Source organism: Pleurodeles waltl, chromosome 10, assembly GCF_031143425.1.
Source record: "Pleurodeles waltl isolate 20211129_DDA chromosome 10, aPleWal1.hap1.20221129, whole genome shotgun sequence".
Classification (NCBI taxonomy): domain Eukaryota; kingdom Metazoa; phylum Chordata; class Amphibia; order Caudata; family Salamandridae; genus Pleurodeles; species Pleurodeles waltl.
Window position 1 is genome coordinate 444,068,312 of NC_090449.1, and position 22,190 is coordinate 444,090,501.

Below are 22,190 nucleotides of genomic sequence, written 5' to 3' on the forward strand. Positions count from 1 at the left end.
GAGGGAGCTGTGAAGTCACCAACCTGACCTGGCCACTCAGATGCTTCGAGGGGCCTCTGCCCACCTTGGTTCCAAGATGGCTGAATCAAGTGGCCACCTGGAGGAGCTCTGGGCACCACTCCTAGGGTGGTGATGGACAGGGGAGTGGTCACTCCACTTTCCTTTGTCCAGTTTCGTGCCAGAGCAGGAACCAGGGTCCCTGGACTGGTGCAAACAGGTTTATGCAAGGAAGGCACCAAATGTGCCGCTCAAAGCATAACGGTGGCTTGGGGAAGCTTCCCCTCCCAAGCCATGTTACATTTATTTCCAAGGGAGAGGGTGCTACCTTCCTCTCCCACAGGAAATCCTTTCTTCTGCCTGAGGTGGTCAAGCAGCAGGAGGGCAGAAACCTGTCTGAGGGGTGGCAGCAGTGCGAGCTGCCTGAAAAAACCCAGAAGATTGATAGGAGCAATGCTGGAGGTCCTCCAAGGAGCCCCCAGAGTGCATGGAATCAAACAACAGTATTGGGTTATGATTTAGACATGTTTGATACCAAACATACCTAGGTTTAGAGTTACCATTATGTAGCTGGACACAGGCATGTGTCCAGTACATGGGTAAGATGGCTTCCCCACACTTACGTAGTACAGTGTAAGGAAGCTGGAGTTCTTAGGGGCACCTCTGCTCATAAAGGGGTGCCCTCACACACAGGTACCTGTACCCTGCCCTCTGGGCTAGGAGGGCCTACCATAGGGGTGACTTATAACCTGGTGCAGTGACCTGTAGTTAAAGGGTGCATGCACCTTTTCAAGCAGGCTGCAATGACAGGCCTGCAGACACATTTTGCATGGGCTCCCATGGGTGGGACAATACATGCTGTATCCCATGGGGAATCCCCGGGGCCTGAAATGCCCTGGGTACCTAAGTACCATATACTAGGGAATTATATGGGGCACCAGTATGCCAATTGTGGGGTGTGCAAAGTCCCAAGCAAGCAAATTTAGTGGGAGAGCGCACAACCACTGGGGTCCTGGTTAGCAGGATTCCAGTGAAAACAGTCAAAACACACTGACAGCAGGCAAAAAGTGGGGGTAACCATGCCAAAAAGAGGGTACTTTCATACAATGTTAACATTCAACCAAAGACACAATGCTTAATTAGACAACAAATGTAATGTACCAGGGGCAAAAGCAGAAGTAGTGTCCTGGTTAGGGAAAGAAAATGCAAAAAACACCACAAGACATTGCCTTAAAAAAAAACTGATGCATTCCAAATTTGTAGGCTTTATTTTATACTGACCTGTAGTAAGTTTGAGATAACTGGTACGACATGGGAACAAATGGTAGAGCCCGGCTTTTCTTTGGCCCAAGTGTATGATTAATACGCCTCCGATTCACCAAACTTTTCTTCTGATACTCCACAAAAGCCTTCACCAAAATGTCGTCCCCATACTCTCTGTACATGCGAAAGGTCTGGAACAAATACACAATTATTTACAGTCTTTAGCACGTCGCACAGATGAAGCCACAGATTTTTAATATCTTAAATATCATGATGGAATGGTGTAGGAGGCTGACCTGGTTTGTAGAGGGTACCTTGGGTACTTACACCTTATACCAGGTCCAGTTATCCCTTATTAGTGAAATGTAGTATTGTTCTAGCAGCTTAGGCTGACAGAGGTAGCTATAGCAGAGCTTCTTAGGCTGAACTAGGAGACTTGCAAAGCTCATGCAATACCACTTATAGTTACACAGTACTTATACCTAAGTAAAGACAATACTCAGTGTTACCAAAAATAAAGGTATTTATTTGGGTGACACAGTACCAAAAATATCTTAGAGACAATACTCCTTCTGGAGGTAAGTATTATACACAATATATACACTAGACACCAAAATTAGACAAGTAAATAGTCATAGAACGATGCAAACAAAAGGAAATGCTATAGAATGCAACAGGACAAAATAGGTCTAGGGGCAACACAAATCATATACTAAGAAAGTAGAATGTGAATCACAAACCCCCCTAGACAGGTGTAGTGTGGGCAGAATCGCTGGGAGAGTAAGAATACAGTAAAGGTAAGTAAATTACCCCACCCCAGAGCCCAGAAACACAGGAGTAAAGTACTGCAAGTTTCCTTAGGGCACACTACACCTCGTGATTGGGATTTTCCAGCAACCAATCAAGTCTGCGAAAAACAGCTGCTGGATTCCTGGACCTGAAAACCTGCAAAGGAAGGGGACCAAGCCCAGAAGTCTAAATAAGTTCGAGGATGGACAGGAGCCCCTGCCAACCCAGAAGAGGGTGCAAAAGAAGAGTCCCCGGTTAGTCGAAGACTGCAGGAATGCACCGTAGGAAGATGCCAGCGGGTTCCTGTGTGATGCAAAGGATGTCCCACGACGTGAAGATCATTGCAGATGTGATTTCATGTTGGAAGGCGCCAACAAGCCTTGGTTACAACAAAAGTGCATTTATGGTGCTGGATGGACCCAGGAGGGATCTAGGGGCCTCAACTCTGTGTGAGGAGAAAGAGGGGGCTCTCAGCAATTTAGAGAGCCCTCAGGATGCCAGCCAGCACCCCCGGGAGTCCCAGGATACGGGGACAAAGGAGGTGCAAAATGTGTTGATGCAGCACAACAAAGGAAGGTCCCACACCGCCAGAGATCAACTCATTGAGTTCAGTGTTGCAGGGCTGAGTGCTGGGGACCTGGGTCAGGAGGTGAAGAAGACACAGTACACAGGGGTACCGTTGCTCTCAGGGAAGGCTAGGTCTTACCGCCTCCAAATTGCATCATTAAGACCTCAGGACAGTCTATGTCGATGGGGTCCAACCTCTGTGTCCTTAGGAGAACGCTCGTCGTTGTGAGAGGAGTCCAAGGGTACCGTTTGTCGTCTTAGAAGGTGCCTGCTGGAGCAGGGGAGTGATTCCGTCACCCAACAGGAGATTTCTACAGTCCTTCTGGTGCAGGATGAAGACAGGGAGTCCCCAGAGTGTGCACACCGTGGAAACTGTTGCAGTTGCTGACTTGGAGCTGAGGTTGCAGAAAAAAAGTATCCCTTGTGGATACTTTGTTGCTGTTACAGCGGTTCCTGGAGCAGGCTGCAGTTGATCCGAGGTCAGAGGATGATGAAGTAGTTGCAGAGGATTCCTGAAGGAAATTTGCAAGCAGAATCTGAAGAGAACCCACAGGAGAGACCCTAAATAGCCCTGAGAGGGGGATTTGCTACCTTATCAGATATGGACCTATCAGGAGGGGTCTCTGACGTCACCTGCTGGCACTGGCCACTCAGAGCCCTCCAGAATGCCCCCACATCTTGCAAGGTGGCTGAAGTCTGGGACACACTGGAGGAGCTTTGGGCATCACGCCTAGGGTGGTGATGGACAGGGGAATGGTCACTCCCCTTTCCTTTGTCCATTTTTGTGCCAGAGCAGGGACAAGGGGTCCCTGAAGCAGTGTAGACTGGCTTATGCAAGGAGGGCACCATCTGTGCCCTTGAAAGCATTTCCAGAGGCTGTGGGAGGCTACCACTCCCCAGCCTGTAACACCTATTTCCAAAGGGAGAGGGTGTAACACCCTGCTCTAAGAGGAAATGCTTTGTTCTGCCTTCCTGGGACTGGTCTGCCCAGACCCCAGGAGGGCAGAACCCTGTCTGTGAGGTGGTAGCAGCTGTAGCTGCAGTGCAAGTCTCAGAGAGCTTGTTTAGCAGTACTGGGGGTCCATGTTGGAGCCCCAAGGATGCATGGAATTGGCTCCCCAATACCAGATTTGGGATTGGGGGACAATTCCATGATCTTAGACATGTTACATGACCATATTCGGAGTTACCATTGTGAAGCTACATATAGGTATTGACCTATATGTAGTGCAAACTTGTAATGGCGTCCCCGCACTCACAAAGTCTGGGAAAATGGCCCTGAACTATGTGAGGGCACCTTTGCTAGTGCAAGGGTGCCCTCACACTGATTAACTTTGCACCTAACCTTCAGCAAGTGAAGGTTAGACATATAGGTGACTTATACGTTACTTAAGTGCAGTGAAAATGGCTGTGAAATAACATGTGCGTTATTTCACGCAGGCTGCAATGGCAGGTCTGTGTAAGGGTTTGTCTGAGCTCCCTATGGTTGGCAAAAGAAATGCTGCAGCCCATATGGATCTCCTGGAACCCCAATGCCCTGGGTACCTAGGTAACATATACTAGGGACTTATAAGGGGGGGGTCCAGGGTGCCAAATGAAATTGGTAAATGAAGTCACTAGCTTACAGTGACACATTTAAAAGCAGAGAGAGCATAAGCACAGGTTCTGGTTAGCAGAGCCTCAGTGACACAGTCAAGCACTACTGACAACACACACATTAGGCCACTAACTATGAGCACTGGGATCCTGGCTAGCAGGATCCCAGTGAGACAGGCAAAACACACTGACATAGGTTTTCATCTATGAGAACTGGGGTCCTGGCTAGCAGGATCCCAGTGACACAGTAAAAACACACTGACAAAGAGGCCAAAAGTGGGGGTAACCATGCTAGAAATCGGCTACTTTCTCACAAATAGCGAAATTCAAAGAACTGAACATCACTGTCACCGTTATCCAGAAACACACTGACACTCAAGATAATTTGGGGAGGATGGGAGTCTGGAAGTGACACAACAACCTGTGAGGCAAGGTGAATGACGAGCAGAGGATAGAACCCATGACCGTCCTCAAGCAGTGGAGATGGGAAGGCATGAACAACACACGGCCTAGGTAAGGGGGAGGAGGTGTCCGTCTGTCTGGTTCTTAGGCCAAAAAGCAGATTGCTGAGAGGGTATCTTGATACATGAGTCATACTACTGTTACATGTCTGTGGGGATGGTAGGGTAGATGGGACTGAGGCAGAGAACAATGTGTAAGTGGTGTCAAACGCTATTTTAATATTTTGGTTGTGATGAAAATAAAAACAAATTACAAAAAAAAAAAATTTTGCACAGCTGTAGATATTAGGTCTCTTCTAAAAAAACAAAAATAACGATGATTGGAATAGGCAACTTTTAAAGTGACGAGAATCTTAGCATGGAAATGCTGTTGAGGTTTCACTTCACTCGTTCAAATTCAGAATTTCACGTGTTCAGGTGCATCTAATAGGGATATGAATTCAAAATATTTAAATTCCTTTAATTGCTACTCAATCTGTTATTAGCAATTATGCATGTAGGAAAGAACACGCTTTCCTGGCATGGTTATCCCCATTTTCTGCCTGTTGTCAGTGTGTTTGACTATGTTCATTGGGATCCTGCTAACCAGGACCCCAGTGATTATGCTCTCTCCCTTCAAACTCAGTTACTTGAATCACATACACCTCACATTTGGCATAATGGTGTGCCCAAGTAAGGCTCTACTAAATGTTACCCACGTACACAGAGTATTGGGGTACCAGTGGATTCCCATGGGCTGCAACATGTATTATGCCACCCATGAGGAGCCCATGTAAAATGTATCTGCAGGTCTGACACTGCAGCCTGTGTGAAAGGGTGCATTGATTCCTTTTCATTACAGGTCACTGCACCAGGTAACTGTAAGTCACCCCTATGGTAGGCTGTCCTAGCCCAGAGGGCAGGGTCCAAGTACCTGTGTGTGAGGGCACCCCTGCACTACCAGAGGTGCCCCCATGAACTCTAGTTCCGTTTTCATGGACTTCGTGAGTGCGGGAACGCCATTTTATGCGTGCACTGGACACAGGTCACTACCTATGTCCAGCTACATAATGGTAACTCCGAACCGGGGCAAGTTTGGTATCAAACATGTTGGAATCATACCCCAATACTGTTGCCAGTATTGGAAGTATGATGTCATGCACTCTGGGGGCTCATTAGAGGATCCCCAGTATTGCTCCTACCAGTCTTCAGGGTATTTCCCGACAGGTTTCTGCCCTTTTGCTGCTTGAACAACTCAAGCCCAGGAAGGCAAAACAAAGGCAAAGGATTTCCTTCGGGATGGGAGGGCAGGGTGGGCGTTGGATAACACCCATTCCCTTTGGAAATAGGTGTTACATGGCTTGGGAGGGGTAGCCTTCCCAAGCCACTGGTTTGCTTTGAAGGGCACATTTGGTGACCTCCATGCATAAACCAGTCTACACTGGTTCGGTGACCCCCAGTCCCTGCTCTGGCACGAAACTGGACAATGGCAAGGGGAGTGACCACTCCCCTGTCCATCACTACCCCAGGGGTGGTGCCCAGAGCTCCTCCAGAGGGTCCCTGGGATCTGTCATCTCGAATATAAGGTGGGCAGGGGCCTCTGGGAGCATCTGAGTGGCCAAGACACGCAGGTGATGTCAGAGCCCCTCTGGATAGGTGGTCACACCTGGCTAGGGGACCAATCGCCCTTCAGGGCTATTTAGGGTCTCCCTCTTTGGTGGGTCCTCAGATTCGGTTTGCAAGATTCCTGTAGGACTCCTCTACAACCTCTACTTTGACTTCTAGCCACTAGAACTGCGACTGGACCCTCCAGGAACCAACAATCTGCATCCACGACTAAGACTGTGCTTGCAACATTGTATCCACGGCTCCTTCTGGCTTCTGCAACATTTCCCCGGCTGTGCATCCTCTGAGGGCAGAAAGTCTTCAGTCTGCACGAGAAGGAAGAAGGAATCTCCCTTGGAGTGAAGGAGTCACTCCCCTGCATACGCAGGCACCAACTGCATCGACAACTGGCTGCGTGGATCTCCTTTAATCCTGAGCGGCATGGATCCTGCATCAAGAGTTGTGGTCTGGAGTAGTCCTCTTGGTCTTCTCTGCCAGCTGTCCAACTTTGGTGGAGATAAGCCCTTGCCTTCCCATGTTGGACAGTACCACAGTGACTGCGTCTCTTGCAGCTACCAAGGATTGCTGGCGTCTCCTTCACAGGATCTCAGGCTCCGTGTAGCCCCAGCCTCCAGCACGCCTTACTGCAACGCACAGTCCTCTGCATGCTTCTCCTGCGTGGGACCCTTCTCCGGTTGTGCTGCGTGGGCTCCTCTGCGACTCTTGGTTCCTCTTCCTGTGGGTCTCCTGTGGGGGCTGCCTTTTCTTCTGTGGACTCTCTGCCTTGCTGAGGGTCTGCCCCAAGAACTGCCCCCGTGGGTTGAGTCCTCCTGGACCTTGTTGGTCCCCTGCAGCTCCAATTTTGCTTCACCGCAACTTCTGCCTTTTGCCAAGGCTTGTCGGTGGCTTTTCCATGCCAATGACAGACTGCAATCTTCCATCCGGCGTGGGACGTCAACTGCATCCTCCAGGAACTCTTCCGCGACTCCAGGCCTGCATTGCTGACAGTCTTCATCTGACCGTCGACCAACTACTCCAACCATAGCTGGGTGGGTAGTGCCGCCTGCCCCCACTGGATTTTTCTTTGGCTCTGTACTTGGTCCCCTTCTTCCACAGGTCTTCCTCTTCAGGAATCCAGCACTGGTTTCTTGCAGTCTTGCCCGGGCGGTGCATTATCTTCTTTTTCTTCCTTTTGAATGGTCTGGCAAAAATCCACTAACTTACTCCTTTCTTCCTGGTCGCTGGGGGCACTGTGGTACTTAACTTTGAGGTTTCCCAGTTCCCCCAGCTCCCCTCCACACATTCCACTTACCTAGGTGGGAGGTCCTGCATTTGCATTACATATTTTTAGTACATGGTTAGGGCTCCCCCTAGGGTCCCTATTATCTATTTGTTATTGCACTGTTGTCTATCGCTTTTTATGCATATTACTGATTACTAGTGCACATATCTAGTGTGTTACTTATCTAGTATTGAAGGGTTGCCTTTCTAGTGCTTTTTGGTACTTGTGTCACTAAAATAAAGTAGCTTTATTTTTGTAACACTGAATGTTTTCTTTCATGTGTGTAAGTGCTGTGTGACTACAGTGGTATTGCATGAGCTTTGCATGTCTCCTAGATAAGCCTTGGCTGCTCATCCACAGCTACCTCTAGAGAGCCTGGCTTCTAGACACTGCCTACACTACACTAATAGGGGATACCTGGACCTGGTATAAGGTGTAGGTACCTTAGGTACCTACCACACACCAAGCAAGCTTCCTACAATGCATATGCAAAGAAAATATCACCCGTTCTCGGAAAAAGTCAAAGCAGGCTCCCTGAACTCTTTCGCCCAATGAATATGTTTCTGCAAAGAGAATGTTAAACATGAACAAAATAGTGCCAATACAACTGTATTTTCAAATGCACATATTGAAAATGCCATGAACAAATGTGCAGTATTGGTGACTTTCTTCATCTCCACAGTCCGTACTTTTGAGAGTGAGTGCATAATGACTAAAAAGGCAATAACGCCAGCCATTTACACTTAAAAAAACACTGTATTCTGTTCCTGTAGAGATTTAATACCAAACAACTGATCCTGAAATCGTTGACTGTTTTCATGAAATTCAAGCGCCCTATTGGATGCTCTTTTTATAGTTTAGATAATTACTAAGGTGTGAGATCTCACAGTATACAAAATAGGAAAGTACCTTCTTTTTGTCATGGTTACCCTCACTTTTTGCCTGATATCAATGCGCTTAGCCTTCTTCACTGGGATCCTGCTAACCAGGAACCCAGTTATTGTGCTCTCTCCCTCCAGGTCACTACCTGTGTCCAGCTACATAATGGTAACTCCAAACCTGGGTATGTTTGGTCAAAAACATGTCGGAATCATACCCCAATACTAATGCCAGTATTGGCTGTATGATCCCATGCACTGAGGGTCTCCTTGGAGGACCCCCCAGTATTGCTCCTACCAGTCTTCCAGGGTTTTCCAGGCAGGCCGTGCTGTTGCAGCCCTTCAGACTGGTGTCTGCCCTCCTGCTGCTTGACCAGGTCAGGCACGGGAAGGCAGAACAAAGGATTTCCTGGGGAGAGAGAGAGGCAACACCCGCTCCCTTGGAAATAGGTGTTACAAGGCTTGGGAGGTGGTAGCCTCCCCTACCCACCAGGTTGCTTTGAAGGGTACATTTGGTGCCCTCCTCGCATACACCTGTTTGCACTAATGCAGTGACCCCCAGTATCTGCTCTGGCATGAAACTGGACAAAGGAAAGGTGACCACTTCCCTGTTTATCACCACCCCAGGGGGTGGTGCCCAGAGCTTCTTTAGGTGGACACTCGATTCTGCCAACTTGAAACAAGGATGTGCAGAGGCCCCAGGGAGCATCTGAGTGGCCAGGTCATGCAGACGATGTCAGAGACACCTCCAGATAGGTGGTCACCGTGCAAGGTGACCAAACCCCCTTTTACAGCTATTTAGGGATGCCCTTTCGGTTGGGTCCCCAGATTTGAGCACAAAACTCCACCAGGACTCCTCTGCGTCATTTACTTCTACTTCTAGCCATTGGAACCACAACTGGACACTTCAGGGGCCAACAAGACTGCAACTTCTGACACAACCTCGCCTTGCAACATTGTTTCTCCGGCTCCTTACAGCAACCTCAACATTTCCCTGGTTGTGCATCTTCTGGGGTTGGCAAGGCTTCACCTACACCAAGAAGCAAGAAGGAATCTCCCTTGGAATGAATGAGTCACTCCCCCTTCATCTACAGGCACCTGCAGCAATAACATCTGGCTGCGTGGATCTGCTATCCTCTGGAATTGTGTGGATCCTACATCACAGGTGGTGGTCTGGAGTGGTCCCCTTGGTCCTAAATGCCCGCTGTCCAACTTAGGACTCTCTTTGTAGGACAGTACCCCTGTGCACCGCAACTCTTGCAGCAACAAAGGCTTGTTGTCTCCTGCTCCAAGGGATCTTCAGGCTTCAAGTAGCCCTGGCCCCAGCACTTCATGCTTCCAAGGACAGTCTCCTCTCTGCTGCTCCAGCAACGTGGGACTCCTCTCCAGGTGTGCTGATTGGACATCACTGCAACTTACTGTGCCTGCTGGTAGTGGGTTGCCTCTGGGGGCTGCAACTGCTTCTGCTGACTCTCCAGAGTGCTGTGGGTCAGCCCAGACTCCCCTCATAGGGTCGAGTGCCATGGGCCTCTTCAGCCTTGCAACACTTATTTTGCCTCCTCTTGCATTTGCCAAGGCTTGATGGTGGTTCTCCTAACCACTGACCATCTGCACCAGTCGAAGGACCCACCTACAGGTCCTGGACTCCAAAGCTGGTGGTCTTCCCTCGTCGTACCCAATCTTCATCCACAGAAGGGTGGGTAGTGGCTCCTGCACCGACAGGACACTTCGTCGTTGACTGGACACTGACCCCTTCTTTTGCAAGTCCTTTTCTTCCAGAATTCACCTTTGAATTCCTCTGGTCTGGTCCTGTACTTGCACATACTGTTTTCCAAGTCCTCTTGTTAGTCCTTGGAAAAACCAGGTACTTACCTCTGCTCTGCTGGGGGTCACTTAGGCACTCACCTCTTGGAGTCCCGAGTTCCTCCAGCTCTCCTCTAACTACTCCATACCTTTGGGTGGGGTACTTCATTTCGCATTCCACTATTTTAGTATATGGTCTGGCCCAACCCTAGCGCCCTCACTATTTTCTACTATTCTTGCCAATGCTTATTGTTTCTATGTCAATTTCTGATTGCTACTGTGTGTGTGTGTGTGTAAATATATATATATATATATATATATATATATATATATATGTATATATATATATATATATATATATATATATATATAGTGTATACTTGCCTCTGGCTGGTGGGACTGCCTATAAGTAATCTAGTGTAGTGTTACTGTAATAAAGATAATGTACCTTTATTCTTCTAACACTGTGTGGTTCTTTTCGTGTGTAATACGTTACTGTGTGACTATTGTGGTACCGCATAAACTTTGCATGTCGCCTAGATAAGTCTTGGCTGCTCATCCACAGCAACCGCTAGAGAGCCCTGGCTTCCTAGACCCTGTCTTCATTCATCAATAGAGGTTGTCTGGACCTGCTACAAGGTGCCAACACCACAGGTGTCCACCACACACCAGGCCAGCTTCTTGCATACAACATACAAAATATTGCTAACCATAACTCGCACATCAAATGTAATGTTCATGACCTCACCCTTGATGTAGGAAGTTGGCTCTGTATATTGGCGCTGGAACCAAGAGCAAGACTGTATCCAGTAGAAATAGCATGCACAGAGTCCAAGGGTTATCCTTAGAGGTAAGATAGTGGCAATAAGAGACAATTCTAATGCTCAAATCTGTGGTAGTGTGGTCGAGCAGTAGGCTTATCAGAGGGTAGTGTTAAGCATTTGTTGTACACACACAGGCAATAAATGAGGAACACACACTGACAATTCCAGGCCAATGGGTTTTTATATAGAAAAATATATTTTCTTATTTCATTTTAAGAACCACAGGTTCAAGATTTGCAAGTAATAGTTCAAATGAAAGGTATTTCACTCAGGTGTTCTAGGCACTTTGAATAATCACAATAGCATGTACAGTTTTGACAAAAATGGCAATAAGCTATTTTGGACAGTGCAAAAATCGACAGTTCCTGGGGGAGGTAAGTAAATGTTAAGTTCACAGGTAAGTAAAACACTTACAGGGTTCAAAGTTGGGTCCAAGGTAGCCCACTGTTGGGGGTTCAAGGCAACCCCAAAGTTACCACACCAGCAGCTCAGGGTCGGTCAGGTGCAGTGTTCAAAGGAGGTGCCCAAAACACATAGGCTTCAATGGAGAACAGGGGTGCCCCGGTTCCAGTCTGCCAGCAGGTAAGTACCCGCGTCCTCGGAGGACAGACCAGGGGGGTTTTGTAGGGCACCGGGGGGGGGGGGAACACAAGCAGGCACAGAAAGTACACCCTCAGCAGCACAGGGGCGGCCGGGTGCAGAGTGCAAACAGGTGTCGGGTTTTGTATTGAAAGCAATGGGGAGACCCAGGGGTCTCTTCAACGATGCAGGCAGGCACAGGGGGGCTCCTCGGGGTAACCACCACCTTGGCTAGGCAGAGGTTTGCCTGGGGGTCGCTCCTGCACTGGAGTTCGGTTCCTTCAGGTCCTGGGGGCTGCGGGTGCAGTGTTGGTTCCAGGCGTCGGGTTCCTTGTTACAGGCAGTCGGGGTCAGGGGGAGCCTTTGGATTTCCTCTGCAGGTGTCGCTGTGGGGGCTCGGGGGGGGGGGGTCAACTCTGGCTACTCACGGGCTCGCAGTCGCCGGGGAGTCCTCCCTGTAGTGTTGGTTTTCCACAAGTCGAGCCGTGGGGCGTCGGGTGCAGAGTAGAAAGTCTCACGCTTCCGGCGGGAAACGTGAAGTCCTTGAAGTTGCTTTTTTGTTGCTAGAAAGTTGCAGATGGTTGAACAGAGCCGCTGTTCACGGGAGTTTCTTGGTCCTTGGGTGCACAGCAGTCCTCTGAGGCTTCACAGGTTGCTGGTCCCTGTTGGATGCGTCGCTGTTGCAGTTTTCGTTGAAGTTGGGAGACAGGCCGGAAGGGCTTGGGCCAAAGCAGTTGTTGCAGGGCTTCAGGTCAGCAGTCCTTCTTCTTTAGGTTGCAGGAATCTATCTTTCTCGGTTCTGGGGGCCCCTAAATACTGAAATTAGGGGTGTGTTTAGGTCTGGGAGGGCAGTAGCCAATGGCTACTGTCCTTGAGGGTGGCTACACCCTCTTTGTGCCTCCTCCCTGTGGGGAGGGGGGCACATCCCTAATCCTATTGGGGGAATCCTCCATCCACAAGCTGGAGGATTTCTAAAAGTAAGAGTCACCTCAGCTCAGGACACCTTAGGGGTTGTCCTGACTGGTGGGTGACTCCTCCTTGTTTTACTCATTATCTCCTCCAGCCTTGCTGCCAAAAGTGGGGGCAGTGGCCGGAGGGGCGGGCATCTCCACTAGCTGGGATGCCCTTTGGCGCTGTTAACAAAGGGGGTGAGCCTTTGAGGGTCACCGCCAGGTGTAACAGTTCCTGCAGGGGGAGGTGAGAAGCACCTCCACCCAGTACAGGCTTTGTTCCTGGCCACAGAGTGACAAAGGCACTCTCCCCATGTGGCCAACAACATGTCTGGTGTGTGGCAGGCTGGCAAAAACTAGTCAGCCCACATTGGAAGTCGCGTATGTTTTCAGGGGGCATCTCTAAGATGCTCTCTGGGTGTATTTTACAATAAATTGCACACTGGCATCAGTGTGCATTTATTGTGCTGAGAAGTTTGATACCAAACTTCCCAGTTTTCAGTGTAGCCATTATGGTGCTGTGGAGTTTGTGTTTGACAAACTCCCAGACCATATACTCTTATGGCTACCCTGCACTTACAATGTCTAAGGTTTTGCTTAGACACTGTAGGGGCATAGCACTCATGCACTTATGCCCTCACCTGTGGTATAGTGCACCCTGCCTTAGGGCTGTAAGGCCTGCTAGAGGGGTGACTTACCTATGCCACAGGCAGTGTGAGGTTGGCATTGCACTCTGAGGGGAGTGCCATGTCGACTTAGTCTTTCTCTCCCCACCAGCACACACAAGCTGTGAAGCAGTGTGCATGTGCTGAGTGAGGGGTGGCATAAGACATGCTGCAGCCCTTAGACCTTCCCTGGCATCAGGGCCCTTGGTACCAGTTACAAGGGACTTACCTGGGTGCCAGGGTTGTGCAAATTGTGGCGACAAAGGTACAGTTTAGGAAAAGAACACTGGTGCTGGGGCCTGATAGCAGGGTCCCAGCACACTTTCAAGTCATAACTTAGCATCAGCAAAGGCAAAAAGTCAGGGGGTAACCATGCCAAGGAGGCATTTCCTTACACCTGATATGACAGATGCAGTTATAAATGCCATAATCTTACAGATGAGATTACAATCTTATTATCCTGAACACTATGAAAGAGACTGAGAATAGGCCTCTTTTTGACATGGTTAGCCCCCCACTTTTTGTCTGATGTATGATGTAGCCTAGAAGTTGAACAGGTTCCCTGGGCCAGAGCTCTTTCCCTAAACTGTTGTGATGCATTGGCACAATTGTAGACACCCTTGGCTGCCACCATAAGCCCCTAGTAAATAGTACTTAGGTGCCCAGAGCAGGAGGTACTAAGTGTAGGCATATGAGGGCAGCAGCACCAATTGTGCCACCCTCTAAGGCACTGCATCCAGGCACCCAGCACTGCCATTGCAGGCTGGGGGCCCTGACAAAAATAAAGTAAAAACTCGACATGGCACACTGCCTGTGTGCCCTGTCCACTCTACACTTTATACCATATAGCTAAGTCTCCCATCTGGCAGGACTTTTAGCCCTAAGGCAGGGTGCACTATGCTGTGTGTGAGGGTACAGCTGCATGAGCAATATGCCCCACTGTGTCCTTGTCCAAACTGGGACATAGTGAGTGAATACAACAGCCTTTTTTAAATACATGTGCTGTACACTGGTTAGTACGAGTGTCAGAGGGAGCAACATGATGGCCACTCTGAACCCTGGGTTATTAGGCATCAAACAACTCAGAATGATAAATCCACACTGGTGCCAGTGTTGGATTTATTATAAAGAATATCCAGGGGTCACCTTAGAGGTGCCCCCTGCAAAAGCTAACTACCCTGGCATGGTTGCGGACTGGTTCTTTCCAGCCTGCCTCCTTCAGACATCCAATCTACAAACCTTGGGGGAGAGATCAGTCTCTGTGGTTTGTTGAACAAAGGCCTTCCTGGGTTGAGGTGCCAAAACCCCCTTCCCTCAGGAATGTGCACTGCCCTGGCGGCGAGCTTCAAAGGGCTAACCACCTTTGAAACTCGACCCCTAGGCCTGCTGCTAGGAAAAATAATATTTTTATTAAAGTTCGAAAATTCATATCTCAAAAAATACTTAACCAATTTTGATAATCTTGGTCTTATAAAGTATATAAAAATCTTAAGTATTTTTATAAATTGATCTTGAGTTATTCCTTTGAGTGTGTGAGTTGCAAGACTGATGCTGAGTACCACAAATGCTTTGCACTTCTCCAAGACTGGCCTAACTGCTCGACCAAGCTACCTTAAAAAGGCCAGCGCCTGCCTCCCACAGAGACATCTATGAATGCAATATTATTTACTGTTTTGAGTATGTCTTCTTTAATTACATTGTTTTTTTTATGAGTTATTACATATTGTAATACATAGTGCATACAGTCATACAGGTTGCATTTGGTACACAAGTTATAGTTTGCCTGACCCCTGTGAGAGGTATGGATTGCTGACCAAACATTAACTTGTGACTTGCAGTAGTTATTTTATTTTTAATGAGTAATCATAAATGCACTTTAACTGTGTTTCTTTAAAGGAATTTCTATTTTTTTTTTTTTTTTTAAACATGTTAAGAAGCTCTTACCAATTTTAACCATAACTCCACTTAAAACAGTTTTTTCAGTACTTTATTTTTATCATACACCATATGAAACATTTCTAGGTTGCCAATCTGCCATGGGACACCTTCAGCTGTGTACAATGGGGGTTTGTAGGAGGCTGGCTCAGTATATGGTGTACACCTATAGGTGAGGCACCTTGTACTGAGCCCAGGCAACCCTGAGTGATAGTGTAGGCGGTTTTAGATAACCAGAGCTCTCATAATGGTAGCTGTGGAGAGCAGCTAAGGCTTATCCAGAACGGTGTAAACCTGCACGTACAGGTCAGTCAGTAATGTACAAACAGGAAAGAACCACCCCAGTGTTAGAGAAATATGTTATAGTTATTCTAAAACACACTCTAGAACTTACTTTGGTATATCTCCTAACCGGGGATATGAACGTACAAAAATATACTTTGCAACAGGTAAGTAAAGGCATAAAACACCATGGACCCCTATAGGTGGCCAAACCATATAACAAAAAATGGAATGCGAAAATCACTCCCATTCCACACTACTATCCAAGGACCCTTAGGACTGGGGAAGTACTAAAACCCCCAAAGTATTTAGGAAAGATTTCCCAGTCGCCCACGTGCAGAGTAGTAACCCCAGGTCAATGTCAATAGGATAACATGGGGGTTGGAGTTCTCATTTTAGGCCCCTTCCCAGAGGACCCTGAAGAAACCCATTGGGACAAAGAAGGTTGGATACTGCCCCACCCATGAATACCCAGAACAGTGGAGTACCTACACCAGGGAGCCCAGGAACATAGGGGTGAAGTTGTGTCAGAACCTCCAGTTGAAGTCAATAGGGACCTCTGTTGCCCAGCTGCTGTCATGATCTGTGTACCAGGTCGGTGGAACCTAGGTGTGGATTCCTGAAGAAGAGGACCTAAGGAAAGAGAGGACAGAGTGCAGACCACCTGGAGGTGTCCAGGTGGCAATGCTCACCCTTCTTGGAGATGCTTTCCTGTTGGACGGTGGACGAAGCAGTGCAGCTGAGGAGTCCAGGCGATGCAGGAAGATCCCAGGAGTCGTCCATGAGCTGTCCCACGCCGATCGTCGAATTGCAGAGGGATCAGCAGGACCACCAACAAGCCTTGGCAAATGCAGGGTAGCGTTGCACGGAGTTTTCAGAATTTGTGAAGTCCAGCAAGGGCCAGGTGACACAACAGGGCCAGCCCTCAGCAAGCAGGAGACCCAGCAGAGTTCTCTTGGTTCCAGCGAAGAACAGCAGCAGTTCCGGTGACCAGGATGCAGACATGTCTTGCAGAGGAGACCTGCAGATGGTTCCTGGAGTCCTGCGGACGAATCTGGGGTCCCACCCTCAGGGGAGCCATTACGTAACCCAGGAAGGGAGTTGGACACTTGCTCTAGTGACCCACCTATTAGGGGGGGATCAGGGACATCACCAAGGTGGACTGACCAGTTAGATGCTCCCAGGGGCCTCTGTTCATCCTATTTTCAAGATGGCAGAATCAAGTGGCCACCTGGCAGATCTCTGTTTACCTCCCCCTAGGGAAGGAGCTGGATAGGGCATAGTCACTCCCCAGTCCTTTGTGTGGTTATGCACCAGAGTGGAAGCTGGGAGCTCCTGCATTAGAGTAAACCAGTTTATGCAATGAGAGCGCCAAATGTGCCCTTCAAAGCAGTCTGGTGCTGCTCAGAGGCACCCCTACCATAACCCAGTGTCACCTTTTTCTAAAGAGGAGGTGGTCACACCTCTCTCTTACAAGAAATCCTTTGTTCTGCCTTCCCCTGACTGAGTAAAGCTCAGAAGCAGGAGGGCAGAACAGTGTCTGGAGTCCGCAGATGCACGGGCTGGCATGCAGACCCTGCAGTGCTGTACAGGCAGATATGGGGGATCTCCTAGAGAATCCCCAGAGTACAACGGATCATGTACCTAATACTGGAATTGGTGTAGTTGCATGATTCTAACATGTTTGACATCAAACATAACTAGGTTTGGTGAAGCCAATATGTAGTTGGACATTTCGTGTTGACCAGTGTCCACAACATACCTTAAGATGACTCCACCACACCAACAAAGTCGGGTATGGGGTTTGTGGGGGGCACCTCTGCTCACTCACGGGTGCCCTCACACTGAGAACCATACACCCTGCCTTTGGGCTGAAATGCTTCGCTTAGGAGTGACTTATAGGGTCAGAGTGCAGTGACCATGATAGAAGGCAAACCTTATATCTGGGGTGAACAATGTATGCACCATTTCACACAGGCTGCAATGGCAGGCCTGTACTCACAGTTTGCATGGACCCCCATTGGTGGCAAAATATATGCAGCAGCCCAGGGGGGACTCCTAGTGTACCAATGCCCTGGGTACCTAAGTACCATATTCTAGAGACTTATATGGGTGCACAAGAATGCCAAAAGTTACTTACCAACACAATTTAAGGGAGAGAGCACTGACACTGGGGTTCTGGTTAGCAGGATCCCAGTGTACTACAGTCTAAACATTATAACACCAGGCAAAAGGGGGGGGGGGAGGGGTAACTATGCCAGAAAAGTGGTGCTTTCGTACAGGGGTTGGTCACAGGGCCAAGCAGCGGGCCAGGCTACAGTGCAGTGTGTTTTGATTGGAAGGCCAACCACCATTGTACGCATCCAAAGGCTGTACACACATGCAAGTTAGGCACAAGGCTATCCTTTGGTCATGAGCAGCAGGGATTGGCTTGTGGCCACAATGTATCAAATATCCATCCTCCACTGTATGCAGCTTTCAGACATGCACAGCAGGAGTTGGCCTCCGATCCAAGCATTTGACTTGGCTCTGTCCGAAACATCCTGTGCGGCCTGCTGTAAATAGCTTTTGTCTGGGTAACCATAGTTTATGATCCTAAACTGACATAAAAAGGTTCTGGTGACAAATGAACAAGGTACCTATCCTTTGGTAAGGCCTTTTCTAGAGGATATTCTACCTAATCAAAGATGACTCTCCTTTTAAGTACCCCAGGCGTCACACCGAATACAGAAAATCTTCAGAAGTTCCCGGTAGAACGCTGTCCTGCTCCAGAAGTGATATGTGAGTCGTACATGGGTGCCACCGATTTGCACTGAAATCAGCTGCTTTCTGAGCTGTCTGCAGACGTGGAGCACAATAGCAGATTGGCTTGGACCAGTGTGCAGAGCTCTCAGGTGGTACCTTTTTAGCAAGGAAATAGCCCATTTCTCAGACAAGGGAGGATGAGAGGTTCATAGAGGAATCTGCTGTTAAAGTCTCTAGCAGAAAAGACACAAACTAACCTAAATAACGTGTTCTTCTGATAATGACTTCCTACCATAGATTCATCACCTTTTGAACAGAAACCAAATCAGTATCACCCAGAGTCTGTGAACTGTCTCAAACCAAAAAGTACTGCAGCACGAGCAGAAAAAGTGCCCGCTTCGATAGACCTGATTGTCGAACAGTAGTAGTGAAAGTATAAAGTGATAGGCCCATAACAGCATGCCAAATATCCACAATAGGCACTCCATGTGCCAAGGCAGTGGGTAGAAGTCTTAGCTCTGAGAGAATGAGCACGCAATTCCTCTGGAGGCTGCTTTTTAGCCCGTGCATAGCAGATTTTTGATGCAGGTTATGATCCACTGAGAGATGGTCCTCTTCTGAAATGCTTTGCCCATCTTCGCTCCAGTGAATCCAATAAACAGTAGATCGTCACACTGTGTTCTCTGGTATGATCGAAGTAAAAACTGTGTGTTCTTTTCAGATGTAGTCAGAGGAGACTCTCCAGCTCAGCGAGGTCAGGTGGAGATCAGAACGCAGATAGAGTGATGGTTTGCCAAACTTGAAAATAACGTCTTTGGTCCTCAAAATGTACTTGCCTGTGTAGAACATGATGTATAGTGAGTTAAGAGTAAGCGCATATAGCTTGCTCACCTGCTGCGCCGATGTTATGGTGACGAGGAAGGCGGTAAGAAGCCATAGAGAACAACGATGTGTAGGGTCAAAGGGAGTACACACAAGGAATGAAAGAACCAAGTTCAGGTGCCACTGGGGCATTATGAACAGAGAGGAGCATCACAACAGACTATTAAAATAATGAACTATGATCTTCATAAAAACCGAAAACCCTTTAACTGTGTCCAAAGCAAAGGCTTGCTGGGTTAGGAACAATGCAAATTGCAACACATTAGAAAGTTTGGCCTGAAGTTGGTAAATCTGATGGGTGCCACACCAAGCCACAAACGTATTGATGGAGAAAAGATGTAGAGAAGTTACTACGCATTTGTGGAAGAGAGGTCCCACCAGGTATTGCACCACCATGAAATTCGTCTGGCTTCCATCCACGTCGAGTTACAGAGCAACCTGATAGAGTCCACAATCCATCACCTAGTGGCAGTGTTATCTATAAGCAGCTGTAGCAGCCTCCTTTTGATAAATAACGTCAAGTGAATGGCCCACAACTCTAAAAGTTGATGTGGTGTTGGGCTTCCGTCGAAGACTAGATCTCCATCTTTTACAAGTGGCCTCACCAACCCAAAAGTGATACATCAGTCACCACTGTCAGCTCTGGGTGCAGGCATGAGAGGGGGCTGTAGCTGACTCAATTGCAGTCTTTTAGCCATCCCTGCAGATATTTTGCAGTCTCCATTAAAATTTGGACATCATTAGAGAGGTCCCCCTGATGCTATGTCCACTGGGATTTCAGATCCCACCTCAGAGCCTGCTTATGCCAGCTGACATGCTTTATCAGCGGGACGCAGGAGCCATCAGTCCCAGCAGTCTCAGTCATCCTCACTGAAGTCCAGGACAGGATGAAAATAGGGCTCATACTTTGAATGTTCTGGCCACCTCCTCCTCCGAGAGAAAGGTGCTAAACTCGACTGTGTCCCGAATGGCTATGATGGAGTGCATCTGTGAAGAAGACAAGTGAGACTTCAGCACATTGACAGTGAACCCCAACAATGTCCAGAGGTTCGCCATAGCGTTGTGGTGGTTGACATCTGCCTGAAGTAAGTCCGCTATCAACTGTCTGCCATTGAGCTAAGGGAAGGCTGGGAACCTTCGAAGATGGACTGCAAACACCACCATCACTTTTGTAAATATTCAAGGACAAAGTGAAGCCAAACTGTCTTCAGCTAGAGGTGGTTAATCTAGAACACACAGGTTTCTGATCTTCAGCTCCTCCAGATGAGTACCCCACCTGAGGGTGGATGCATCTCTCACTACCATGGCTAGTCGAGGGCAGGAGGACATCCGTAGTTATGGGGTACTCCTTCACCGACCATCTCATCAGTTCTGCTGCAGGGTTCCATGAGGTCCATATTTCTCCCCTGTGGTGAAACTAATGCCTATGGAGGCATCACTGGAAAGCCCTCACATGTCAGTGAGTGTGCATGAAGCCAAATGACCTAACAGGTGTGTGACCATTAGGAATATTATCCAAGTCCCTCCTGAATCGTCAGTCTCAGCCTGAATGTCTCAGATCCTCTGGTTATGACCAAGGCCACCCATATGAACAGTAGGCACTGAAAGTGCTCAAGGGAAGACTAAGGCACGCTGTCTGCAGGTGACTCTACATCAACTATAGATAAATAGTTTGAGCAGCCAGTCGTCCAACAGAGGGAATGCTGGAATTCACGACTTGCTGAGGTGGGCCACCACTACTGCCAACACCTTTATGAAGACTCAAGGTGCTGATTTTAGCCTAAATGGGAGGACCATAAACTAGTAGTGGATGTAACCATCACAAATGCAGTTACCTCCTGCAGTGAGACTGCAGGATTAAAATGTTAAAATATGAGCCCAGCAAGTTGAGGGACACCAGCCAGACTATTCCCTGGCAGCGCCAACAAAACCTCAGCCAGGGACAGCATCTTGAACTTTTCCTTGCAGATGAAAAGGTTCAAGATTCTAAGGTCTACGATCAGACAAAGACAGTCATCCTTCTTTGGAACCAGGCGGTACAGCGATTAGTACACCTGCCCAGTTCCTGGTCAGACAACAACTCCAGTGATGTTTCCTGCATCAGGGCTGACAACTCCTGCTGCAGTATATGGAGATGGTCTTCTATCTTAAGCGGTGGTAGAATTCTTGGGAGAGGCTTGTTAGAAGGATAGGGCATACCCCCTTTCTACAATTTGAAAGACCCACTTATCCTATATTATGGGCTTCAAGGTCTGTAGAAAGGACGTCACCTGTACTCCCACAGACTTCACGTACACTGACAAGGGGAAACTAGAGCTGATTTCCCGGTAGTGGGAGATAGAGGAGGGGCCTCTGTATTGCTTGTTCAAATGGCTTTTAGGTTGCTGCTGGGTCTGTGTCTGGTGCTGCCGAAAGTTAAATCCACTTGTGAAGCCACAAAACCTCAGATACTGGCACTAGTTTTTTTGCAGGGACTGCAAGACAATGAGCTGTAGCTCTGCTTTATTTAAATCTGTCTAAAGCAGAGTCTGTCTTGTCCCCAAAGAATAAGGCACCATTATGAGGGAAATCTATCAGGGGTGCATGAAGAGCATTTGAAAACCCTGAAACCACAACCAGGTGTCAACAAATCACCACCAAAGACTCCATAGTCCTAACAACACAGTCCACTGTGTCAAGAAAAGCCTTAAAAACATGACTGTACGCATCCTTCCGCCCCTCTCCACCACAGAAACGTTCTTCTTGGGTGATCTGGTAGGTGATAAAGAATCATGAGGGCCATATACCAGAAAGAATGGGATTATCTTCTCAGTATTCATGTGGCATTCAATGATCTTAGGGCTAGACAACCAGCCGAAAAAACCTTTCTTCCCAATGGCTTCAAGTTTTGTGAACTCTTTATACCCCCGGGCTGTCGGGAAAGCACCAGAAATCGTTTTTGGGCAGCCTAAAACCTGCACCCGAACGCTCTCTGCGGTTCGAAGGCTAGAAGGAAACAGAGGATCCCCACCAACTGACCACCAGGATGTAATTTGATTTTTCTTAGGATCCAATCACGGAGTCCAAGAGAGACTTGTTAAAGGGCAATATCTGTTCAGACACACACAG

General features: G+C 48.2%; 1 protein-coding gene across 1 annotated transcript in view; it reads right to left on the reverse strand.

The window, feature by feature from the left end:
* The window catches only part of GTF3C1 (general transcription factor IIIC subunit 1), a 1,928,973-nt gene that overhangs the window by 353,301 nt on the left and 1,553,482 nt on the right, over positions 1 to 22,190 (reverse strand). The window contains exon 30 of the mRNA XM_069210709.1: positions 1,279 to 1,451. Within this exon, the coding sequence (XP_069066810.1) occupies positions 1,279 to 1,451 (173 nt within the window). The remainder of the gene's footprint in view (positions 1 to 1,278; positions 1,452 to 22,190) is intronic.